Source organism: Mobula birostris, chromosome X, assembly GCF_030028105.1.
Source record: "Mobula birostris isolate sMobBir1 chromosome X, sMobBir1.hap1, whole genome shotgun sequence".
Classification (NCBI taxonomy): Eukaryota; Metazoa; Chordata; class Chondrichthyes; order Myliobatiformes; family Myliobatidae; genus Mobula; species Mobula birostris.
Window position 1 is genome coordinate 56,486,947 of NC_092402.1, and position 21,380 is coordinate 56,508,326.

Consider the following 21,380-nt stretch of genomic DNA (forward strand, 5'->3'; position numbering starts at 1 on the left):
TTACTGACACATGAGAGTCTGGTGTCCGGTCAGTCTTACAGAGCCTGGTACCATGTACTCTTGCTATGCCTGATCGATACATGTAAATCTTTGCTCTACATTTTCGTGATCTGCCTGTGAAACTGTCACTCCTGTAAAAATGGTTCTATGTGACCTTACGTCACTAGCTTGGAAAGAGTGTCATGCCTTTAAGACTGCCATTTGAACTGAGTGTACTGGTGTTGGCAGTAGACTGGGTTACAGGCCATGCAGAACGTAGAGAGAGGGCTATCAGCCCCAGTTTTGGAAAGCACACAAGGTAGTGAGAACCCCTTCTCCACGAGCCCCCAACCCAGACCCACCCATTGGATTAACTTGCAACTGTTCCACACACTTTCCATTTTTAGACTGTTTCACTCCGATCCTGGTTTTCATCGAGCTCAGAGGCAGACACTAAAGCAAGCAGCTTGGAATTTTGCCTCAGTCAGTCAGGATGCAGAGTTTTCTTGGAGACAACTGTCAGCTCAGGCCGCTGGAATGGTTGACGATTACTCTGGACTTTTACCCAGCTGTACAGAAAGCTTGTGTGCTCTCAACCCTTTGCAAGGCCTCAGAATCTGCAGTCAGTGCTGCAGAGAGCAGCAGAGGGGGTGGTCCTTGATTGCTGGAAGAGTCACAGATTGAGAGAGAGAGAGAGAGAGAGAGAGAGAGAGAGAGAGAGAGAGAGAGAGAGAGAGAGAGAGAGAGAGAGAGCACGCGAGTGAAGGCAGTCTCCACCCGCTTCTAAGAGAAGCAAACCGTTACTTCATGTGCTGTGCCTGTTCTGGAGTGAGCAGGTTCCTCGCATGTATATCTGTGCACACAGAGCAGCTGCCCACCCCAACTGCTGGCTCTCCGCGTACATGGCCAAGGTACCTCAGTCGCCACGGCAGGCTGGCATGAGTGCCAACCAGGCAGCATGAAGAGTGGGCACCAGCGGTCAGGCTGCGCGTGCCAACATTTGTTCCGTAAGGTCCTGGCAAAGTGCGGATGTTGTTACAGAGTACGAGGTTAGTGACTAAAAACTTGCTTGCCATGCACACTTTTCTGACTCTGTGTGAGTGCGTGTCCACATGAATATCCGTCTGCTTGTGTGTGTGTCCATGATCATGAATATCTACATTATCTGTGTGTGTGTGTGTGTACTGTATGTGTATTGATGTGAGTGTGTGTGTGTGTGTGTGGAATTGTCTGGAATAATTACCATGCCTCAGGTTTTCAATAGAAGGTATAGCTCACACCAGTTTTGTCAATTTTCTGGCAACTTTTTGAAAAAAAAAACCCTCTGACTGCATGCTGCCACTGTGGGCTGGGATGTTGACGAGGTCATTTTGATGTATTTCAAAAAGCTATTAGGATTGGAGAGCAATCTCTTAAAAGCATGGGCAGCTGTAAACACTGGTTTTGGAGTCAATTGACCAAATAAAATCCTTTCATTTGTTTAACTGCCAGTGTGAAACAAATCACCCTTCTTTTTCCCTCCCTGCTTGGTAATTTTTCTGCAGCTTGCACGCATTTTGGGAAGTAGGTAGCTTGCTTATGAAATGACTTACAGGGTTGTGAGGGATCAAGCAGCAGCGGAGAAGGAGGAGAGCTGTGCTCTGCTCGGAGCAGTCTTTCAAACAGCTAGTATGGATACTGAGGGCTGAATGGCCTCCCACTGGAGTGGATGGTTCCGTGGATGCTGTTTGTTCTTTGGTCACCGGACACAGAATCAGTCATTGTGGCTGTAACTGTGCCAGGAGCCCTTCAGCCAAGTATCGGGGGGAAGAGGTGGGAATCACCTGGAATTCTCAGATCTTGGCTGGTCATTGACTGTTGCTGGAAAACCATTTGGCCCATTTAGTTTCTTCCAGCCCTTTTGCCCACCCACTCCAAACTTTTCCAGAACTCTTGAAACTTTCTGAAAAGAAGTAGAAGATCTTTAATAAGCTAGATCAAAGATAATGGACAACGTTTAAATGGTACTTAGATTTCCCAGGCCATTGAGTGCTCCAGGGTGGAGGGATGCAGTAGGAAGGTGGGCAGGAAAAGAGTTAACAAAGAATGCTCAGGGCTTCAAGAGTTAATGAAACTTCCTGCAGATGCGCGCACACACACACTCAGTGCTGGAGGAGCTCTATAATTCAGGCAGCATCTACAGAAGGGAATAAACAATCGACATTTCAGACTTGCTGGGTTCCTCCTGCACTTCCTGTGATTAAAGTGGCTTGAACCACCATCAGAGCACACAAAAGCTGTCATCATTTACTTCAGTGACCCTGCAAGGATTACACAGAGTTCTGTCAGGTGCCATATTGAGCAACAGATTCGAAACACTCAGCTCCTTATGCTGAATAAAACTCACTTTCAAATTACCTCATTTCTCCAGCATGCCTTTCTCACAACTCCCTGATTTAGCTTTCTGCCCTGTGCAGTTTAAAGGTTATGTGACTCAAGCACGAGTCTGTGATAAAATAGACCCCTCCCCCTGATGCACAGTTCTGATTTGCGATAAAAAATATTGATTATTAATTAAGGCGATGAGTGGGTATTTTCTATGTCATGTTGTGAAATTAAGGTTGCTTGTGTAATGAATGTAGTCCCAGGAATCCAATCTGTTGGTTTGTTCAAAGCCAAGGCTGCAGTTCGCCTGTTTTGTATCGGAGATGTGCTTTTTCAGGCAAGTGTTGTGAATGCCTTGTCTCTGGCAGTGTCTCTGAGAGTGAGGGTATCGTCAAGCGTCAGGCTGGGAATTCAGCCCACCTCAAGGGGGCATAAGGCAACGATGAGAGGACTTGCCAGGACTCAACGTACAATCCCTCTCTGTGGGGTTGCCCACTGTGCCTTCTACTGTGATGTTGCTCAGTGTCTTGTTCCTGCTGTTCTGCGCTATTCGCATTGCATTGGAGCAATGCACACAAAATGCCGGGGGGGACTCAGCTCAGGCTGCATCTGTGGAGAGGAATAAACAGTCGATATTTCAGGCTGTGACCCTTCATCAGGACTGGAAAGGAAGGGGGAAGAAACCAGAATAAGAAGGTTGGTGGGGGGAGGAAATGGGTGCAAGCTGGCAGGTGATAGATGAGACCAGGTGACGGGGAAGGTGGGTGGGTGGTTGGGGAAGGGGAGAATCTGGGAGGTGATAGGTGGAGGAGGTAAGGCACTGAAGAAGAAGGAATCTGACAGGAGAGAAGAGTGGACCATGAGAGAAAGGGAAGGAGGAGGGGCATCAGAGGGAGGTGAGGAGAAGAGAAGGGGTAAAAGGGAAGTCAATGGGGAGTAGAAAAAGAGAGAAGGGGGAGGAAGGAGAAATTGCTGGAAGCTGGAAAAATCGATGTTCATGCCATCAGGTTAGGGGCTACCCAGACAGAATATGAAGTGTTGCTTCTAAAAATTGAGAGTGGCCTCATTGTGGCAGTAGAGGAGGCCATGGATCAACATGTTGGAATGGGAAGTAGAATTAGAATGGGTGGCCATCAGGAAATCCCCTTTTTCTTTCTGCCATGAGTTTCTATTTTCTCCTATTGGATTCCCCCTTCTCCAGCCCTGTACCTCATCAATCAACTTCCCAGCTCTTTACTTCATCCCTCCCCCTCCCGGTTTCACCTATCACCTAGTGTTTCTCTCTCTCTCCCCTCCCCTGCATTTTAAAATCTGTCCCTCATCTTTTTTTCTACAGTCCTGCCGAAGGGTCTAGGCCCAAAACATCAACTGTTCATTTTTGCCGTAGGTGCTGCCTGGCCTGCTGAGTTCCTCCAGCATTTTGTGTGTGTTGCTTGGATTTCCAGCGTCTGCAGATTTTCTCTTGTTTAGGAAATCCTGCCTGTTGTATTGGAATTGGTTTATCCTTGTCACATGTACCAAGATACAGTGAAAAGCTTTGTTTTGCTTGCCATCCAGACAGATCATTCTAAACATAAGTACATCACAAGACTACAAAGGGAAAAGAACAACAGAATACAGTTACATTGTTATAATGCAGTGCAGGCAGAGAAATAAAATGTAAGGGCCATAATGAGGTAGATTGGGATATCAAGAGTTCATCTTGATAGAAGCTGTCCTTGAGCCTGGTGGGGTGTGTTCTCGAGCTTTTGCATCTTCCCAGTGGGAGGGGAGAGAAGAGAAAATGTCTAGGGTTGGAGGGATCCTTGATTACATTGGCTGCTCTCCCAAGGCAGTGAGGAGTGTAGACGGAGGCATTGGAGGGAAGGCTGGTTTGCGTGATAGACTTGGCAGTGTTCACAGCTCTCTCCAAATTCTCACGGTCTTGGGCGGAGCAGTTGCCATGGAAAGGATGCTTTCTATGGTGCATCTGCAAAAAAAAAATGGTGAGGGTTTTTGGGGAACGTGTCAAATCTGTTTTGCGAACTGGCTAATGGAGTGAGGTTCGCCTGGGGCAACAATACTGTACACGCAGTAACAAATGATGGCAACGATACTCTGCCTGTCTCTGGTTTCCGTTGAAACAGGTGAGACATGTTACAGCTCCCAAGCAGACACCTCACTTTGGTGCCCAAAATGGACTTGATCCCCACCCGCAATTCCTTCTGGCTAACTTAGCATAAGAATAATCATCTGTCAACCTGAGCTCATCCAAAACTCTTCTGTCCTGTCGCCTAACTTGCTGTAGTACAATAGATCCCAGAGCATGGAGGCACAAGAGACTGCAGGTGCTGGAATCTGGGGCAACACTCAAGGTACTGGAGAAACTTCGTGGGTCTGCAAGCATCAGTGAGGGGAAATGGACAGTTAATGTTTTGGGCCGTCTCGACCTGAAATGTTGACTGTCCATTTCCCTCCACGACCTGCTGAGCTCCTTCAACAGTTTGTTTGTTGCCTCAGATTCCAGGGCACATTATATCTGATGAAATACTTTTCAAAAAAAAAGCATTACAGTATTTTGGTAACACAGTGAATATGGCTCCAGTGTTTTAGCAAACTGTAAGCTCCCACACACATATCAGGCTGAACACTGGCCTGAGAGAGTGTGTGGAAAACACCACTCAATCCCTATCTTTTTCTTCCAACTGTTAGTGCAGACTTGTTAGTGCGTCTGTTGTGGGGCTTGAACTCATAGCCTTCAGACTGTTATCTACTGAGCAGCTGTAGCTTGTGAAGTTGTAGCATCTTTACTGTGACAGTACTCTTTTAATAGGACATAGAACAGTATAGCACAGTACAGGCCCTTTGGCCCACAATGTTGTGCCGACCCTTTAACCTGCTCCAAGATCAACCTAACCCTTCCCTCCCACATATCCCTCCATTTTTCTTTCGTCCTTATGCCTGAGAAAAGTTCTCTCACACAGAGTCTGGTGGGTACCTGGAATGCGCTTCCAGGGTAGGTGGTGGAAGCATTTAGACGGACACATGAACAGACAGGGAATGGAGGGATGTGGATCATGTGCAGGCAGATGGGATTAATTAAAATCGGCATCACAGTCAGCACAGACTCTGAGGGCTGAAGGGCCTGTTTTTGTGCTGTATTTTTCCATGCTCTTTGTTTTACATTCAAAGGGAGGAAATGTAAGATTATCCACTTCAGAAAGAAGAATGAAAAAAGCAATTTTTTTTACTTAAATGGATTAGGACTACAAAATGTGTAACGCATGAACACTACTGGGACTATAAATGGCATATTGTCCTTTATTGCAAGATGTATTGAGATTATGAGTACCAACCAAGTGGGCTGTTCTATCCTGCACAGCAGCAAGCAACTTCCGTTTGGTGCCTTCTCTTCAAACGGTAGGAGGTAATTCTAAAGCAGAACCAGGAGCCAATATCCCACCTTCATCCACAGAAAAACAAAGTAAAGGCACATGTCCAAACACTGGGTATGGAGTGTCATGGAGTGAGATTCCCATAAGACCATAGGATATAGGAGCAGAATTAGGCCATTTGGCCCATTGAGTCTGCTCCGCCATTTCATCATGGCTGATCCATTTTTCCTCTCAGCCCCAATCTCCTGCCTTCTCCCCATATCCCTTCATGCCCTGACCAACCAAAAATCTATCAACCTCAGCCTTAAATATACATAAAGATTTGGCCTCCATAGCCACCTGTGGCAACAAATTCCACAGATTCACTACTCTCTGGCTATAAAAAATCATCTTCATCTCCATTCTGGAAGGACGCCCCTCTATTCTGAGGCTGTGTCCTCTGGTCTTAGACTCGCCCTCCATAGGAAAGATCCTCTCCATGTCCACTCTATCAAGGCCTTTCACCATTCAATAGGTTTCATTTAGGTCACCCCTCATTCTTCTGAATTCCAGTCAATACAGGCCCAGAGTTCTTGACTCCCCAACAAGAACATAAGTAAATAGGAGCAGGAGAAGGCCACTCTGCCCATCAAACCGTTCCCGACATTCAATGTGATCATGACTGGTCTATCCCTGTTTTCAGTTCCATGATTTCATCTTTTACCTTTGATTTAATGCTAATTTAAGTTGATGTTAATTTACAGTATATGTTTGCCATGTCTGTAATATGCTGTGTTAATGCCGCAAAAAGCAAATCTTCATGGCACTTATAGCCTGGAGGATGATAATAAACTTGAACTTGAACTGCTCCTTCCAAAACCCCCCCAGCCTGTGATGTTCCTACACACCTCATATCTAAATGACCAAGCCTGAATCCTCTGTGTCCCCTCGTTGAAGACCCAGCCACAAGTGGGAACATCTCAACGTCTGCTTGTCAAGCCCACTCAGGATCTGACACGTCTCAATAAGATCACCATTCATTCTTCGAATCTCTAGATAATGCAGAGCCACCCTGTTTAGCCTCTCTTGACACAAACTCAAAACATTCACATCAAGACCTGCAGTGGTATGCTGCCACCATTTGGATCTCAAGACGTGCCTGTGGTCTCTTCATGGAGGCAGAAGGCTTGGACTAGCGCCGTCACCCTGTGCCAAGGTGGACAGTGGGTGGGGCCCCTACCCACAAAACAGAGGCAAGTCATCACGGCCTGTGAGGCCTCGGAAGGTTGGGAGGACTCACACCCTGAACTCCAGGGTGTAAGCTGCTAATTCTCTGCATGGAATCCCAGGCAACTTCAGCTGTCCCGGCTTTGTCTGGGGGCAGGCAGCTGGCAGTGAGAATTGAGTGGCTCTGTGGCACTCCTGGAGTTAGGAGTCCGGGAGGAAATGGAGAAAAGCTAAGCCTCTACCCAGTGGTAAGGCCAGCTGTCACTCACTGGTTAATGAGCGGACTCCATTCATTCCACCAGATTATTACAGGCACGAAAGATCATAGAAGAGGAATATTTACGCTGAGTGGCTGGAAGGACCCTAAGGAGCATTGATATGAAGGGGGATCATGAGGTGCAAGTCTCTATCTCCCTGAAAGTGGCAACACAAGTGGATAGGGTGGAAAAGAAGGCGGACGCCATATTTGCCTTCCTTGGTTGGTGTGTTAAGTATCAAAGTCAGGAAGTCGTGTGGCAGCTGCATAAAATGTTATTTGGGCCGCAGTTTTAATCACCCCATTACAGGATGGATGTGGAGTCTTTGGCAGGGTGCAGAAGAGGTTCATTAGGTTCTTGCTTGGATTAGAGGGTATAGCGATAAGGAGAGGTTGGACAAACTCGGAGTGACAGGGGCTGAGGGGAGACCTGATAGAAGCTTATAAGATTTTGAGGGGCATGGAGGGGGTAGAAAGTCAAACTGTTATTAGGGTGGAAATGCCAAGGACAAACTTAAGGTGAGAGGAGGAGGTTTATAGAAAATGTATGGGGTAAATCTTTTACATAGAGAGTGGTAGGCGCCTGGAGTGTACTACCGGGAAAACAAGCGCAATAGCAACATGAAAGAGTCATTTAAACAGGCAGGGACTGGAGGGATATGGACCATGTGCAGGTAAATGGAGATAGGTTTGAATTGGCATCATGGTCAACACAGATATGGTGGGCCTGTTCCTGTGTTGTGTTGTTCTAGAACATACATTGAACAAAGAACGTAGAACAGTACAGGCCCTTTGGCCCACAATGTGCTGACCTTTTAGCCTCCTGCAAGATCACTCTAACCCTTCCCTCCCACATAGCCCTCCATCTTTCTTTCATCCATCTCAGTTCTGTATTGAATAGTGGGGCAGGCTTGGTGTGGCCGACTCCTGCTCCTATTTTCTTGTGTCCGTAGTGAGGTGAAGTGGGGTACAAGGATGTTGCTCTGGAACATAAATAGCAGACTAGTGGGGGCATCAGAAGACAAGAAGCGGAAGCAGGCTGCACTGTTTGGTGCCATCGCATCTGATCTTTTACCTACTCTATACCCGGATCCCATCGATGATCGCAGAGATCCACATAAGTTCCACGTGGTCTTTGTGACACAACGAGAGGGATGCCTGTTAAAAAAAAAAGCTGTTTGTCTCTGATTTACATTTTAGAAATTTTCCTGGCAGAGTAAACACGATAAGAACCACCCAGTCCAAAAGACAGAGGTTGTTGAACTCTGTGTTCTGCTGAGGGTTTGACCTCCTTGCTGGCGAGGGGGGGCTGCTGGGTGCAGGGAACCTGATGTGTGATCTGGTTAACAAAATAGTGATCTTGTCTTTCACGACCAAGTTACACATTCATAGCTGTGGTCTCACACAAATCTCACCGATAACCTCATTATGTGAATGAGAAATCTGATTACTCCCGGACCAGGTGGAATGCACCGGCGTGTTCTGAAGGAAGTAGCTGTGGAGATTGCGGAGGCATTAGCGATGATCTTTCAAAAGTCGATAGATTCTGGCATGGTTCCGGAGGACTGGAAGATTGCAAATGTCACTCCGCTATTTAAGAAGGGGGCAAGGAGCAAAACGGAAATTATAGACCTGTTAGCTTGACATCGGTGGTTGGGAAGTTGTTGGAGTCGATTGTCAAGGATGAGGTTACAGAGTACCTGGAGGCATATGACAAGATAGGCAGAACTCAGCATGGATTCCTTCAAGGAAAATCCTGGCTGACAAACCTATTACAATTTTTTGAGGAAATTACCAGTAGGCTAGACAAGGGAGATGCAGTGGATGTTGTATATTTGGATTTTCAGAAGGCCTTTGACAGGGTGCCACATGAGGCTACTTAACAAGATAAGAGCCCATGGAATTACGGGAAAGTTACATATGTGGATAGAGCGTTGGCTGATTGGCAGGAAACAGAGAGTGGGAATAAAGGGATCCTACTCTGGTTGGCTGCCGGTTACCAGTGGTGTTCCACAGGGGTCCGTGTTGGGGCCGCTTCTTTTTACATTGTACATCAACGATTTGGATTATGGAATAGATGGCTTTGTGGCTACATTTGCTGACAATATGAAGATAGGTGGAGGGGCCGGTAGTGCTGAGGAAACAGAGAGTCTGCAGAGAGACTTGGATAGATTGGAAGAATGGGCAGAGAAGTGGCAAATGAAGTACGATGTTGGAAAGTGTATGGTTATGCACTTTGGCAGAAAAAATAAACGGGCAGACTATTATTTAAATAGGGAAAGAATTCAAAGTTCTGAGATGCAACAGGACTTGGGAGTCCTCGTACAGGATACCCTTAAAGTTAACTTCCAGGTTGAGTCAGTAGCGAAGAAGGTGAATGCAATGTTGGCATTCATTTCTAGAGGAATAGAGTATAGGAGCAGGGATGTGATGTTGAGGCTCTATAAGGCGCTGGTGAGACCTCACTTGGAGTACTGTGGGCAGTTTTGGTCTCCTTATTTAAGAAAAAATGTGCTGACGTTGGAGAGGGTACAGAGAAGATTCACTAGAATGATTCCGGGAATGAGAGGGTTAACATATGAGGAACGTTTGTCCGCTCTTGGACTGTATTCCTTGGAGCTTAGAAGAAAGAGGGGAGACCTCATAGAAACATTTCGAATGTTGAGAGGCATGGACAGAGTGGATGTGGCAAAGTTGTTTCCCATGATGGGGGAGTCTAGTACGAGAGGGCATGACTGAAGGATTGAAGGGTGCCCATTCAGAACAGAAAAGCAAAGGAATTTTTTTGGTCAGAGGGTGGTGAATCTATGGAATTTGTTGCCACAGGCGGCAGTGGAGGCCAAGTCATTGGGTGTATTTAAGGCAGAGATTGATAGGTATCTGAGTAGCCAGGGCATCAAAGGTTATGGTGAGAAGGCGGGGGAGTGGGACTAAATGGGAGAATGGATCAGCTCATGATAAAATGGTGGAGCAGACTCGATGGGCTAAATGGCCGACTTCTGCTCCTTTGTCTTTTGGTCTTATGGTCTTACTTTTGCCCCGCTTGTTCACCATCTTCCACTGAGAGGCAAAGATCAAATTGGCCAGAGTGTTTCCGAGTGTCACTAGAAATGGCAGGAGAAGGGAGATCAAGGTGAATAAGGGAGTGTTTGCTCCCAGTTTACGCATTAGTAGCTACTCAGGAGGGGGACCAAAGGATGAGTCCCAGTTGTTGGGAATACAGTCAGGAGGATTGAGAGCTGAAGGAGGTAAGAAAATAGGAGCAGCAGACCACTCAGCCCCTCAAACCTGCCCCACCTCTCAATGTGATCGAGGCTGATCTGCCCCCAGGCCTCATTTCTTCTCTGTGCCAGTTCCCCAGAGCCCTCAATTCTACAATCTTCCAGAAATGTATCTCCCTCCTCGTTAAATGCCCCAGGTGATCTGGCCTCCACATCCCACTGGGGCAGAGAATTCAGAGATTCACCACCTTCTGTAAGACGTTTTTATGTATCTCAGTTTTAATTGACTGCCTCCTTGATCTGTAGCTATGTCTCCTTGTTTGAGGTTCTCCCACTGGTGGTGATATCTCCACATCTACCTTGTTATGAGCCCTCAGGATCTGATATGTTTCAATAAGATCACACCTCATTCTTCTGAACTCCAAAGAATATAGATCTAATTCCTTCAGCCACTTCTGATAGGACAGCACTAGCCTGGTGAATCCTTTCTGGAGTCATAGAGTCATCAAACACTACAGCACAGGAATAGGCCCTTCAGCCCATCTAGTCTGTGCCAAGCTGCCAAGCCCAGTCCCATAAAACTGCACCTGAACCATAACCTCCCATACCCCTCCCATCCATGTACTTATCCAAACTTCTCTGAAATGTTGAAATAGAGCTTGCATCTACCACTTCCACCAGCAGCTCATTACACACTGTCACCACTCTCTGAGTGAAGAAGTTCCCCCTTAGGTTTCCCATAAATATTTTCAATTTTCACCCTTAACCTATGACCTCTAGTTGTAGTCTCACTGAATCCCAGTAGAAAGAGCCTGCTTGCACTTACCCTTAAGGATTCTGTACATCTCTCCTGTAAAAATGCTATCCCTTTTCTTAGCTTCTTCATCTTCAGCGCATCTGTTCCGAGGTTGTGGCATTCCGATGTCCTTCTTCAAAGAACAGCGCTTCCCTTCCTCCACTATTGATACTGCCCTCACCCGCATCTCCTCCATTTTCCAAACATCCATGCTCACCTCATCTTCCCATCACCTTAACGGTGACAGAGTTCCTCTTTTCCTCACCTACCACCCCATGAGCCTCCACATCCAACACATCATGCTCCACAATTTCCACCATCTCCAAAGGGATCCTACCTCCAAATATCTCTTTACCTTCCCCCTCCACTTTCCACAGGGATCGCTCCCTCCATGATTCCCTTGTCCATCCGTCCCTCCTCACTGAACTCCCTCCAGGCACTTATCCTTGCAAGTAGCCAAAGTACTATGCCTGCCTATTCATGTCCTCCCTCGCCTCCATTCAGGGCCCCGAACAGTCCTTGCAGGTGAGGCAAAATTTCACCTATGGATCTGTTGGGGTCATCTATTGTGTCTGGTGCTCCCGATGTGGCATCCTCTACTTTGATGAGACCCATCGTAAATTGTGGGACTGCTTTGTCGAGCACATTCGCTCCATCCGCCGAAAGTGGAACTTCCCGGTGGCCAAACATTTTAATTCCACTTCCCTTTCCTGTTCCAACATGTCGGTCCATGGCTATTTCTTGTGCCAGAATGAGGCCACCCTCAGGGTGGAAGAGCAACACCTTATATTCTGTCTGGGTAGCCTCCAACCTAATGGCCTGAATATTGACTTCTCTTTCTGGTTAAAAATAATTCCCTCCCCCTCCCTGCTTCTACTATTCCCCACTCTAGCCACTTACCTCTTCTCAACTGCCTATCATCTTCCCCTAGGTCTGCTTCTCCTTCCCTTTCTCCTATGGTCCATTCTCCTCTCCTATCTGATTCCTTCCTCTCCAGCCCTTTACCTTTCCCACCCACCTGGCTTCAGCTTTGAGCTATCCTCTTCCCCCTCCCCCCACCTTTATATTCTGGCATCTTCCTCCTTCCTTTCCAGTCCTGAAGAAGGGTCTCGGCACGAAACATCAACTGTTTATTCATTTCCGTAGATGCTGCCTGACATGAGTCCCTCCAGCATTTTGTGTGGGTTGCTCTGGATTTCCAGCATCTGCAGAATTTCTCATATTTGTGATTTGCACCTCTGTCAAATCTTATTAATTCTCCTATGTTCCAGTTAACCTATTCGTCCTTTCCCTGTAACTCAGATCCTCAAATCCTGGCAACATTCTTGTAAATTTTCTCTGTACTCTTACAGTACAGCTCAGTACAGTTCAGTGCCTCATTACATTGTCGCAAGCTCTGGTTTCAGACCAGTGCCAGGAAGAGCATAAGAAATGGTAGATCTCAGCCCCCCAGATCTTCAATAGAACTATAGCCGATCTGATTTTGGTTTCAGCTCCCCATTTCACTGCCTATTTCTCAGATCCCTGCACTTCATTCTGGATCAGCGACCTGTTTTGGTCTTGGTTTCTTTCAGTGACTCAACCCCCACTACTCTCTGGGGAGAGAGAGCTCCACAGACAGAGACTTCCTTCTGAGAGAAGATACTCCTCCACATCTCCACACAAAGCAGCTGAATCCCCCCCCCACCCCCATTCCGTGCTGCATTGTGTGCCAAGGCTTCACAAATGCAACAGTAAATATATGAGTGTCTGCAGATGCTGGAAATCTAGTGCAACGCACACAAAATGCTGGAGGAACTCAGCAGGTCAGGTAGCATCTATGGAGGGGAATTAACAGTCGGCATTTCGGGCCGAGACCCTTGAGCAAGAGCTGGTAGTGCTGCAACAGTGCCTGGTAATGGTTTGGCAGAGCCAGAGGTGGGGACAGGGTTCAACTACCCCCTGTGCTCCAAACCTGATGTTAGAACAGTGAAGCACTGAGCTTTGGAGAAGGCATAAAAGGAGGTCCTACCTGCCCCGCTGAGGCACTAAAGATCCGTGGGGGATAACATGGGGTGGGCAGGTACGTGGAACTTAGTCTGTCTACCTTTCCAGAGTCCAGGGGTCGTGTGTTCGAATCTTACCAGGAAAACTTATTAACTGAGAACGTGAGGCCATAAGACATAGGAGCAGAATTAGGCCATTCGGCCCATCAAGTCTACACCATTCAATCATTGCTGGTTTATTAATTTATTATGCCTCTCAAACCCATTCTCCTGCCTTCTCTCCATAACTTTTGACACCCTGACTAATCAAGAACCTATCAACCGCAGCTTTAAATATATCCACTGGCTCCATAGCCACCTGTGACTCAAGATTCAAGGTTGTTTAATGTCATTTCCAGTACACAAGTGTAAAAGAGAATATGTAGCCTCCTTCCTGATGGGAATGGGACAAACAATCCACGAGCAGGGTGGGTGGGATCCTTCACGATTTTGTGGCCTTTTTCTGGCCCCCTTCTGTATATAGCAGGTGGGCTAGTGCCAGTGATGCTTTGGGCAGTATTGACAACCTGTTGTGCACAGTCCAGCTCTCTTCAGCCTCCTCAGAAAATAGTAATGTTGGTGAGCTTTCCTGATTACATAGAAGGTGTTCTGGGACCATGAGAGGTTGTACAAGATGTGCGCCCCAGGAATATGAAACTGCCTCAGTTTCCGCTACTGTGAGGCTGGTGTGTGAGTTCTGTTGAAGTTGATAACCATGTGGCAATGAATTCCACAGATTCACTAGCTTCTAGTTAAAACAATTCCTCCTTCTCTCTTTGAGACAGCAGAGATGCTGGAGATCTGGAGCAACACACACAAAATGCTGGAGGAACTCAGGGGGTTAGAGTGCATCGATGGAGAGAGATGGATAGTTGATGTTTTGGGCTGAGACCATTCATCAGGACTGGGAAGGAAAAAGGGAGGAGCCAGAATAAAAGGGTGGGGTGGTGGTGTCAGGGAGGGGCAGGAGCTGGCAGGTGATAGATGGATCTAGGTGACAGAGAAGGTGGGAATGTGGGGGATAGGGTTCAATAACGAAATATGCTTGGAATAGCAGAAGAAATCTAGTCACCGGTAATAATGACATACCGTGAAAACTCACCTGATTCTGATGATTACGTTCTCCAGTCTGGTCTGCATGTGACTCAAGAATGTGGCTGATTTTTAATTGCCTCTGCAGTTTGAGGATATTAGGGATGGACAATAAATGTCAGCAACATCCACATCCTGTGAGCAAATAGAAAAATAATAATCTGCACTGAGAATCACTGGCTGCTTGTTTTCTCTGGATTCCACCTCATAAATGCAAAGGTTTAGGACCCATAGTAAATCTGGCTGGTTTGCACATGCTTAGAAGGGTTCTTCATCTGCTCCTCTGAGGTGCTGATGACATTGTCCTGATTCCCCGATCAGGGGCTCACATTGCTGATTACACTGTGAAACTAGAGATCGGACCCACTTCTCTCCAGCCGTGATGTGACGAGGTGCCGCAGTGCCCATCTGCGCCCACAGAACCTCATGCACCAGCTCGGCCATAATTTGAATATGCCTAGCAACTCTTGGCTCGCTTGCTGGGTAGAAAGGCTGTTTAGGGTGCGATGAGACCTCTAAGGTAAAAAGAAACCCCAACAAAATTAACCTTGCTTGCTTTCTTAAACAAGAGAAAATCTGCAGATGTTGGAAATCCAAGCAACATACAAAATGCTGGAGGAACTCAGCAGGCCAGGCAGCATTCTGTGGAAAAGAGTACGGTCGCCGTTTCAGGCCAGAAGAAGGGCCTCGGCCTGAAAAGTCGACTATACCCTTTTCCATGGATGTTGCCTGGCCTGCTGAGTTCCTCCAGCATTTGTGTGTCTTGCTTGTTTTCTGTTTAAATCAGACTGCATGATGTTGCTCGGACATAGATCAGGAGCCTCCTAACACCAAGCCAGTGCCCCAGACAATTTGCCAATGGGCTGCAGATATCAGTCATGTACGGAAGGGAGAGCTACAGCCAAAGAAGGAGCAAAATAGTCGGGGCAGAGTGCTCTGTGAAAAGCTCTAGCAGCCACTTCAGTTTTGCAGTTCGATTACATTCGTTTAAATATTTATTCAATGTGGGAGAGCTGTGTGGCTACAAGTTACTGGCCATGCACCCAAGCAAGAATGATATTAACTGCAATGATTTAAGTTTGTGTACATTTGCACACCTCTTGATTCCTTTTCTCCCGGATCTTCCGATTATTGGAACACTGAACAATACGTCCCCATTTTCTATGAGCGATTAAAGCCGACAAAGGCTGACGAGGGGAGCTAGGTGTTGACGTAAGGACGCTACCACCGAGTCCAAAAGCTGCCATAAGTGGAATTGCCGGAACTGGTGGAATAGGTAGAATTGGAAGCACTGACAATCAACACTGGAGCACCTCACTGTGCTTAGCCCACTGCTCTACCTTCTATATAAATATGACTGTGAGGCTAGGCACAGCTCAAATGTCATCTATAAATTTGCTGATGATGCAACCATTGTTGGCAGAATCACAGATGGTGACAAGAGGGCGTACAGGAGTGAGATACACCAGCTAGCTGAGTGGTGTCGCAGCAACAGCCTGGCATTCAACATCAGCAACACCAAAGAGCTGATTGTGGACTTCAGAAAGAGTAAGGCGAGGGGACACAAACCAATCCTCAGAGGAATCAGAAGTAGGGAGAGTGAGTAACTTCACATTCCTGGGTGTCAAGATCTCTGAGGATCTAACCTGGTCCCAACATATCGATACAGCTATAAAGAAGGCAAGACAGCAGCTATATTTCATTAGCAGTTTGAGGAGATTTGGTTTGTCATCTAAAACACTTGAAAACTTCTACAGATGTACCATGGAGAGCATTCTGACTGGCTGCAGCGCTGTCTGGTATGCAGTCTACTGCACAGGATTGAAGTGGACTGTAAAGAATGGTAAAATTAGTTAGCCTCATCTTGGGTACCAGCTCCCGCAGAAACCAAAACGTCTTCAAAGAGCGGTGCCTCAGAAAGGTGTCGTCCACTATTAAGGACCCCATCACCCAGCACAGGCCCCCCTCTCATTGACCCAGGTCAGGTCACAGATCTCTCAGTGGGTGAGCATCTGGGGGACAGTGACCACCGCTCCCTGGCCTTGAGCATTATCATGGAAAAGGATAGAATCAGAGAGGGCAGGAAAATGTTTAATTGGGGAAGGGCAAATTATGAGGCTGTAAGGCTAGAACTTGCGGGTGTGAATTGGGATGATGTTTTTGCAGGGAAATGTACTATGGACATGTGGTTGATGTTTAGGGATCTCTTGCATGATGTTAGGGATAAATTTGTCCCGGTGAGGAAGATAAAGAATGGTAGGGTGAAGGAACCATGGGTGACAAGTGAGGTGGAAAATCTAGTCAGGTGGAAGAAGGCAGCATACACGAGGTTTAGGAAGCAAGGATCAGATGGGTCTATTGAGGAATATAGGGTAGCATGAAAGGAGCTTAAGAAGGGGCTGAGAAGAGCAAGAAGGGGGCATGAGAAGGCCTTGGCGAGTAGGGTAAAGGAAAACCCCAAGGCATTCTTCAATTATGTGAAGACCAAAAGGATAACAGGAGTGAATGTAGGACCGAATAGAGATAAAGGTGGGAAGATGTGCCTGGAGGCTGTGGAAGTGAGCGAGGTCTTCAATGAATACTTCTCTTCGGTATTCACCAATGAGAGGGAACTTGACAGTGAGGACAATATGAGTGAGGTTGATGTTCTGGAGCATGTTGATATTAAGGGAAAGGAGGTGTTAGAGTTGTTAAAATACATTAGGACGGATAAGTCTCTGGGGCCTGACGTAATATTCCCCAGGCTGCTCCACGAGAGGAGGGAAGAGATTGCTGAGCCCCTGGTGAGAATCTTTATGTCCTTGTTGTCCACGGGAATGGTACCGGAGGATTGGAGGGAGGCAAATGTTGTCCCCTTGTTTAAAAAAGGTAGTAAGGATAGTCTGGGTAATTATAGACCAGTTACGTCTGTGGTGGGAAAGCTGTTGGAAAAGATTCTTAGGGATAGGATCTATGGGCATTTAGAGAATCATGATCTGATCAGGGACAGTCAGCATGGCTTTGTAAAGGGCAGATCATGTCTAACAAGCCTGATAGAGTTCTTTGAAGAGGTGACCAGGCATATAGATGAGGATAGTGCAGTGGATGTGATCTATATGGATTTTAGTAAGGCATTTGACAGGGTTCCACACGGTAGGCTTATTCAGAAAGTCAGAAGGCATGGGATCCAGGGAAGTTTGGCCAGGTGGATTCAGAATTGGCTTGCCTGCAGAAGGCAGAGGGTCGTGGTGGAGGGAGTACATTCAGATTGGAGGGTTGTGACTAGTGGTGTCCCACAAGGATCTGTTCTGGGACCTCTTCTTTTCGTGATTTTTATTAACGACCTGGATGTGAGGGTAGAAAGGTGGGTAGGCAAGTTTGCAGATGACACAAAGGTTGGTGGTGTTGTAGATAGTGTAGAGGATTGTCGAAGATTGTGGACAGACATTGATAGGATGCAGAAGTGGGCTGAGAAGTGGCAGATGGAGTTCAACCCAGAGAAGTGTGAGCTGGTGCACTTTGGAAGGACAAACTCCAAGGCAGAGTACAAAGTAAATGGCAGGATACTTGGTAGTGTGGAGGAGCAGAGGGATCTGGGGGTACATGTCCACAGATCCCTGAAAGTTGCCTCACAGGTAGATAGGGCAGTTAAGAAAGCTTATGGGGTGTTAGCTTTCATAAGTCGAGGGATAGAGTTTAAGAGTCGCGATGTAATGATGCAGCTCTATAAAACTCTGGTTAGGCCACACTTGGAGTACTGTGTCCACTTCTGGTCGCCTCACTATAGGGAGGATGTGGAAGCATTGGAAAGGGTACAGAGGAGATTTACCAGGATGCTGCCTGGTTTAGAAAGCATGCATTATGATCAGAGATTAAGGGAGCTAGGGCTTTACTTTTTGGAGAGAAGGCGGATGAGAGGAGACATGATAGAGGTGTACAAGATAATGAGAGGAATAGATAGAGTGGATAGCCAGCGCCTCTTCCCCAGGGCACCACTGCTCAATACAAGAGGACGTGGCTTTAAGGTAAGGGGTGGGAAGTTCAAGGGGGATATTAGAGGAAGGTTTTTTACTCAGAGAGTGGTTGGTGCGTGGAATGCACTGCCTGAGTCAGTGGTGGAGGCAGATACACTAGTGAAGTTTAAGAGACTACTAGACAGGTATATGGAGGAATCTAAGGTGGGGGCTTATATGGGAGGCACGGTTTGAGGGTCGGCACAATATTGTGGGCCGAAGGGCCTGTACTGTGCTGTACTATTCTATGTTCTATGTTACAGTCAGAAAGGAGGTACAGAAGCCTGAAGACACACACTCAATGATTCAGGAACAACTTCTTCCCCTCTGCTATCCAATTTCTAAATGGAGATTGAACCCATCAGCACTACCTTACTACTTTTTTATTTCTGTTATTTTGCACTGCTTATTTTAATTTAACAATTTAATAGACAGAGCATATGCTGAATGTAATTCAGGTTTTTTCTCTACATTTACTTATCATGTATTTCATTGTACTGCTGCCACAAAGTTAACAAATTTCACGACATACGCCGGTGATATTAAACCTGATTCTGATTCTGATCTCTACGTGAAACAGACAGGCAAACCAGTGACTGAGCCAAAGCACCAAGTCTCTGTCCACATGGCTTGCTGCGATCAGTTCTGCTGGCACACAGGCAGTGGTGGGAATTAGACAGAACATAGAATATAGAACAGTGCAGCCCACAATGTTCTGCGGAACCAATTAAGCTGGTAATCAAATACCCAACTATATTAATTCCTTCTGCCTACACATTCATGTGCCTATCCAGGAGCCTTTTGGACACCTCTATTATATCAGCCTCCACCACTACCCCTGGCAGCATGCTCCAGACACCCACCACTCTCTTTAAAAAAAAGTCGCTCCACACGTCTCCTTTGAACTTGACACCCTGGACTAGACATTTCAACCCTGTGAAAAAGATGGCCACTGTCTCCTGTATCTATGCTTCTCACAATTTTTCAGGGCTCCCCTCACCCCCACTGCTTGAGAACACAACCCAAGTTCATCTGACGTTTCCTTATAACATGCCCTCTAATCCAGACAGCATCCTGGTGAACCTTTTCTGCTCTCTCCAAAGCCTCAACATCCTTCCTGTAATGAGGCGACCAGAATTAAATGCAATACTCCAGGTGTGGTCCAACCCGAGTTTTATAAAGCTGCAACGACGTAGCTTCCTGACGAAAATTCAGTTCCTCGACTAGTAAAGGCCAGCATGCCATATGCCTTCTTTACCACCCTCTCAACCTGTGCAGCCCGAAGTTTCTTTGTGAGATAAAGATGGGAGTGTATGTGATTCTATCTCCTTCTGTTGCTGCCTGTTAAAATTCATGGATGCAGAATAGAGTTACTTGCATGGAAACGGGTAGGACGATCAGCCTCTAAATCCTACACTAGTCCCGTTTTATCCTCCCTACAAGTCCATAAATCTCTCCAGATTCTGCCTCTCACCCACACTCTTGGGGCAATTTACAGCAGCTAATTAACCCACCGGCCCGCACATCGCTGGATGAGTCAGATGAACTGAATCAGTGGGTGGAGTGGCTACCTCGCGACCCCAAAGACTTGAGTTCACTCCCGACCTCCGGTGCTGACTGTGTAGAGTTTGCATGTTCTTTTTTGCAGGGTTGAAATGTCGCTTACAGCGGGATAAACTCAAAGGAGACGTGTGGAGCGAGGATTTTTTTACACAGAGAATGGTGGGTGTCTGGAGCATGTTCGGGAGGCTCTGAGACAGGCACATGACTATGCAGGAACTGGAAGGATATGGACATTGTGTAGGCAGAAGGGACTAGTTTAGTTTCCCTAGTTCTCCTGTTTCCTCACACGTCCTAAAGATGTGTGGGTTGGGGGTTGATTGACCACTGTAAATTGTCCTGAATGTGTAGGTGGGTGGGAGATGATAACAATGAATTAATGTACGATTAGTGTAAAATAGGTGTTTGATGATTGGTGTGGACTCTGGGCCAAAGGACCCGTTTTCATGCTGTATCTCTCTATGTCTCTTTGGTCACCTGCTCTTGTATCTCTTCTGTTCAGAGTTCGTTTGATAATTGTTCCTCTTCTGGACCTTGGAAGGGGTTGCTACATTAACCACTGATAAATATACGTCTTTATTGATGCTGAGGCGAGATATCGTATCTACCTCTGTGCTTGCTTTTCAGCACTCTGTAGCCCGGCGGGTAATTATTTGGCTCATTCTCAAAGTTAATAGTGATGATGCCTCTTTTAATCGTGATAATGTACCTACACCATAAGATCCCTGAAATAAGAGCACATTTGCAACGCTTGACAGCAGAACTACCACCTTTCCTCCGTCTGTCACGAAAGGTGTGATTTCCTATTTTAATTCCGCTTGCCATTCCCATTCCGATGTGTCAGTCCACGGCCTCCTGTACTGCCACAATAAGGCCACTCTGAGGTTGGAGGACCAACACCTTATATTTCTGACTGAGTAGCCTCCAAACTGAGGGCATAAACATCAATTTGTCTATAACTTCTAGTAATTTCTCTTCCCGCCACCTTCTCTCTTTTTCCATTCTGCATTGTGGCTCCCCTCTTATGCCTTCTCTTCTCCTAACCTGCCTATCACCTCCCTCTGGTGCCCCTCCTCCTTCCCTTTCTCCAATGGCCCTCTCTCCTCCCCTATCAGATTCTTTCTTCTTCAGCCCTTAACATCTTCCACCTATCACCTCCCAGCCTCTCACTTCATCGCCCACCTTCCCCCTCACCTGGCCTCACCTATCATTTTCCAGCTTGTACTCCTTCCCCTCCCTCCATCTCCTTATTCTGGATTCTGCTCCCTTCCTTTTCAGTCCTGCTGAAGGGTCTCAGCCTGAAACATCAACTGTTTGTTCCTCTCCGTAGATGCTGCCTGACCTGCTGAGTTCCTCCAGCATTTTGTATTTGTTCCTCTGGATTTCCAGCATCTGCAGAATCTCTTGTGTTCATATTATTGAAGCACTTGCAGAAACCAGGATACTGCACTGTCCTAACATAAGGACATAAGAAATAATAGCAGGAGTAGACCATTCAACCCCTCAGTCCTGCCCC

At 46.7% G+C, this 21,380-nt stretch overlaps 1 protein-coding gene across 3 annotated transcripts in view; it reads left to right on the plus strand.

Annotated features, from left to right (window-relative positions):
* The window catches only part of LOC140191630 (rho guanine nucleotide exchange factor 25-like), a 313,824-nt gene that overhangs the window by 134,481 nt on the left and 157,963 nt on the right, over nucleotides 1–21,380 (plus strand). Inside the window, exon 1 of one of the 3 annotated variants that reach the window (XM_072249208.1) lies at nucleotides 772–1,028. The exons of the other annotated variants lie outside the window; for them this stretch is intronic. Coding sequence (XP_072105309.1) covers nucleotides 938–1,028 — 91 coding nt within the window. The 5' untranslated portion in view covers nucleotides 772–937. Of the gene's footprint in view, nucleotides 1–771; nucleotides 1,029–21,380 lie in introns of those variants that run through there. 3 annotated transcript variants of the gene reach the window in all.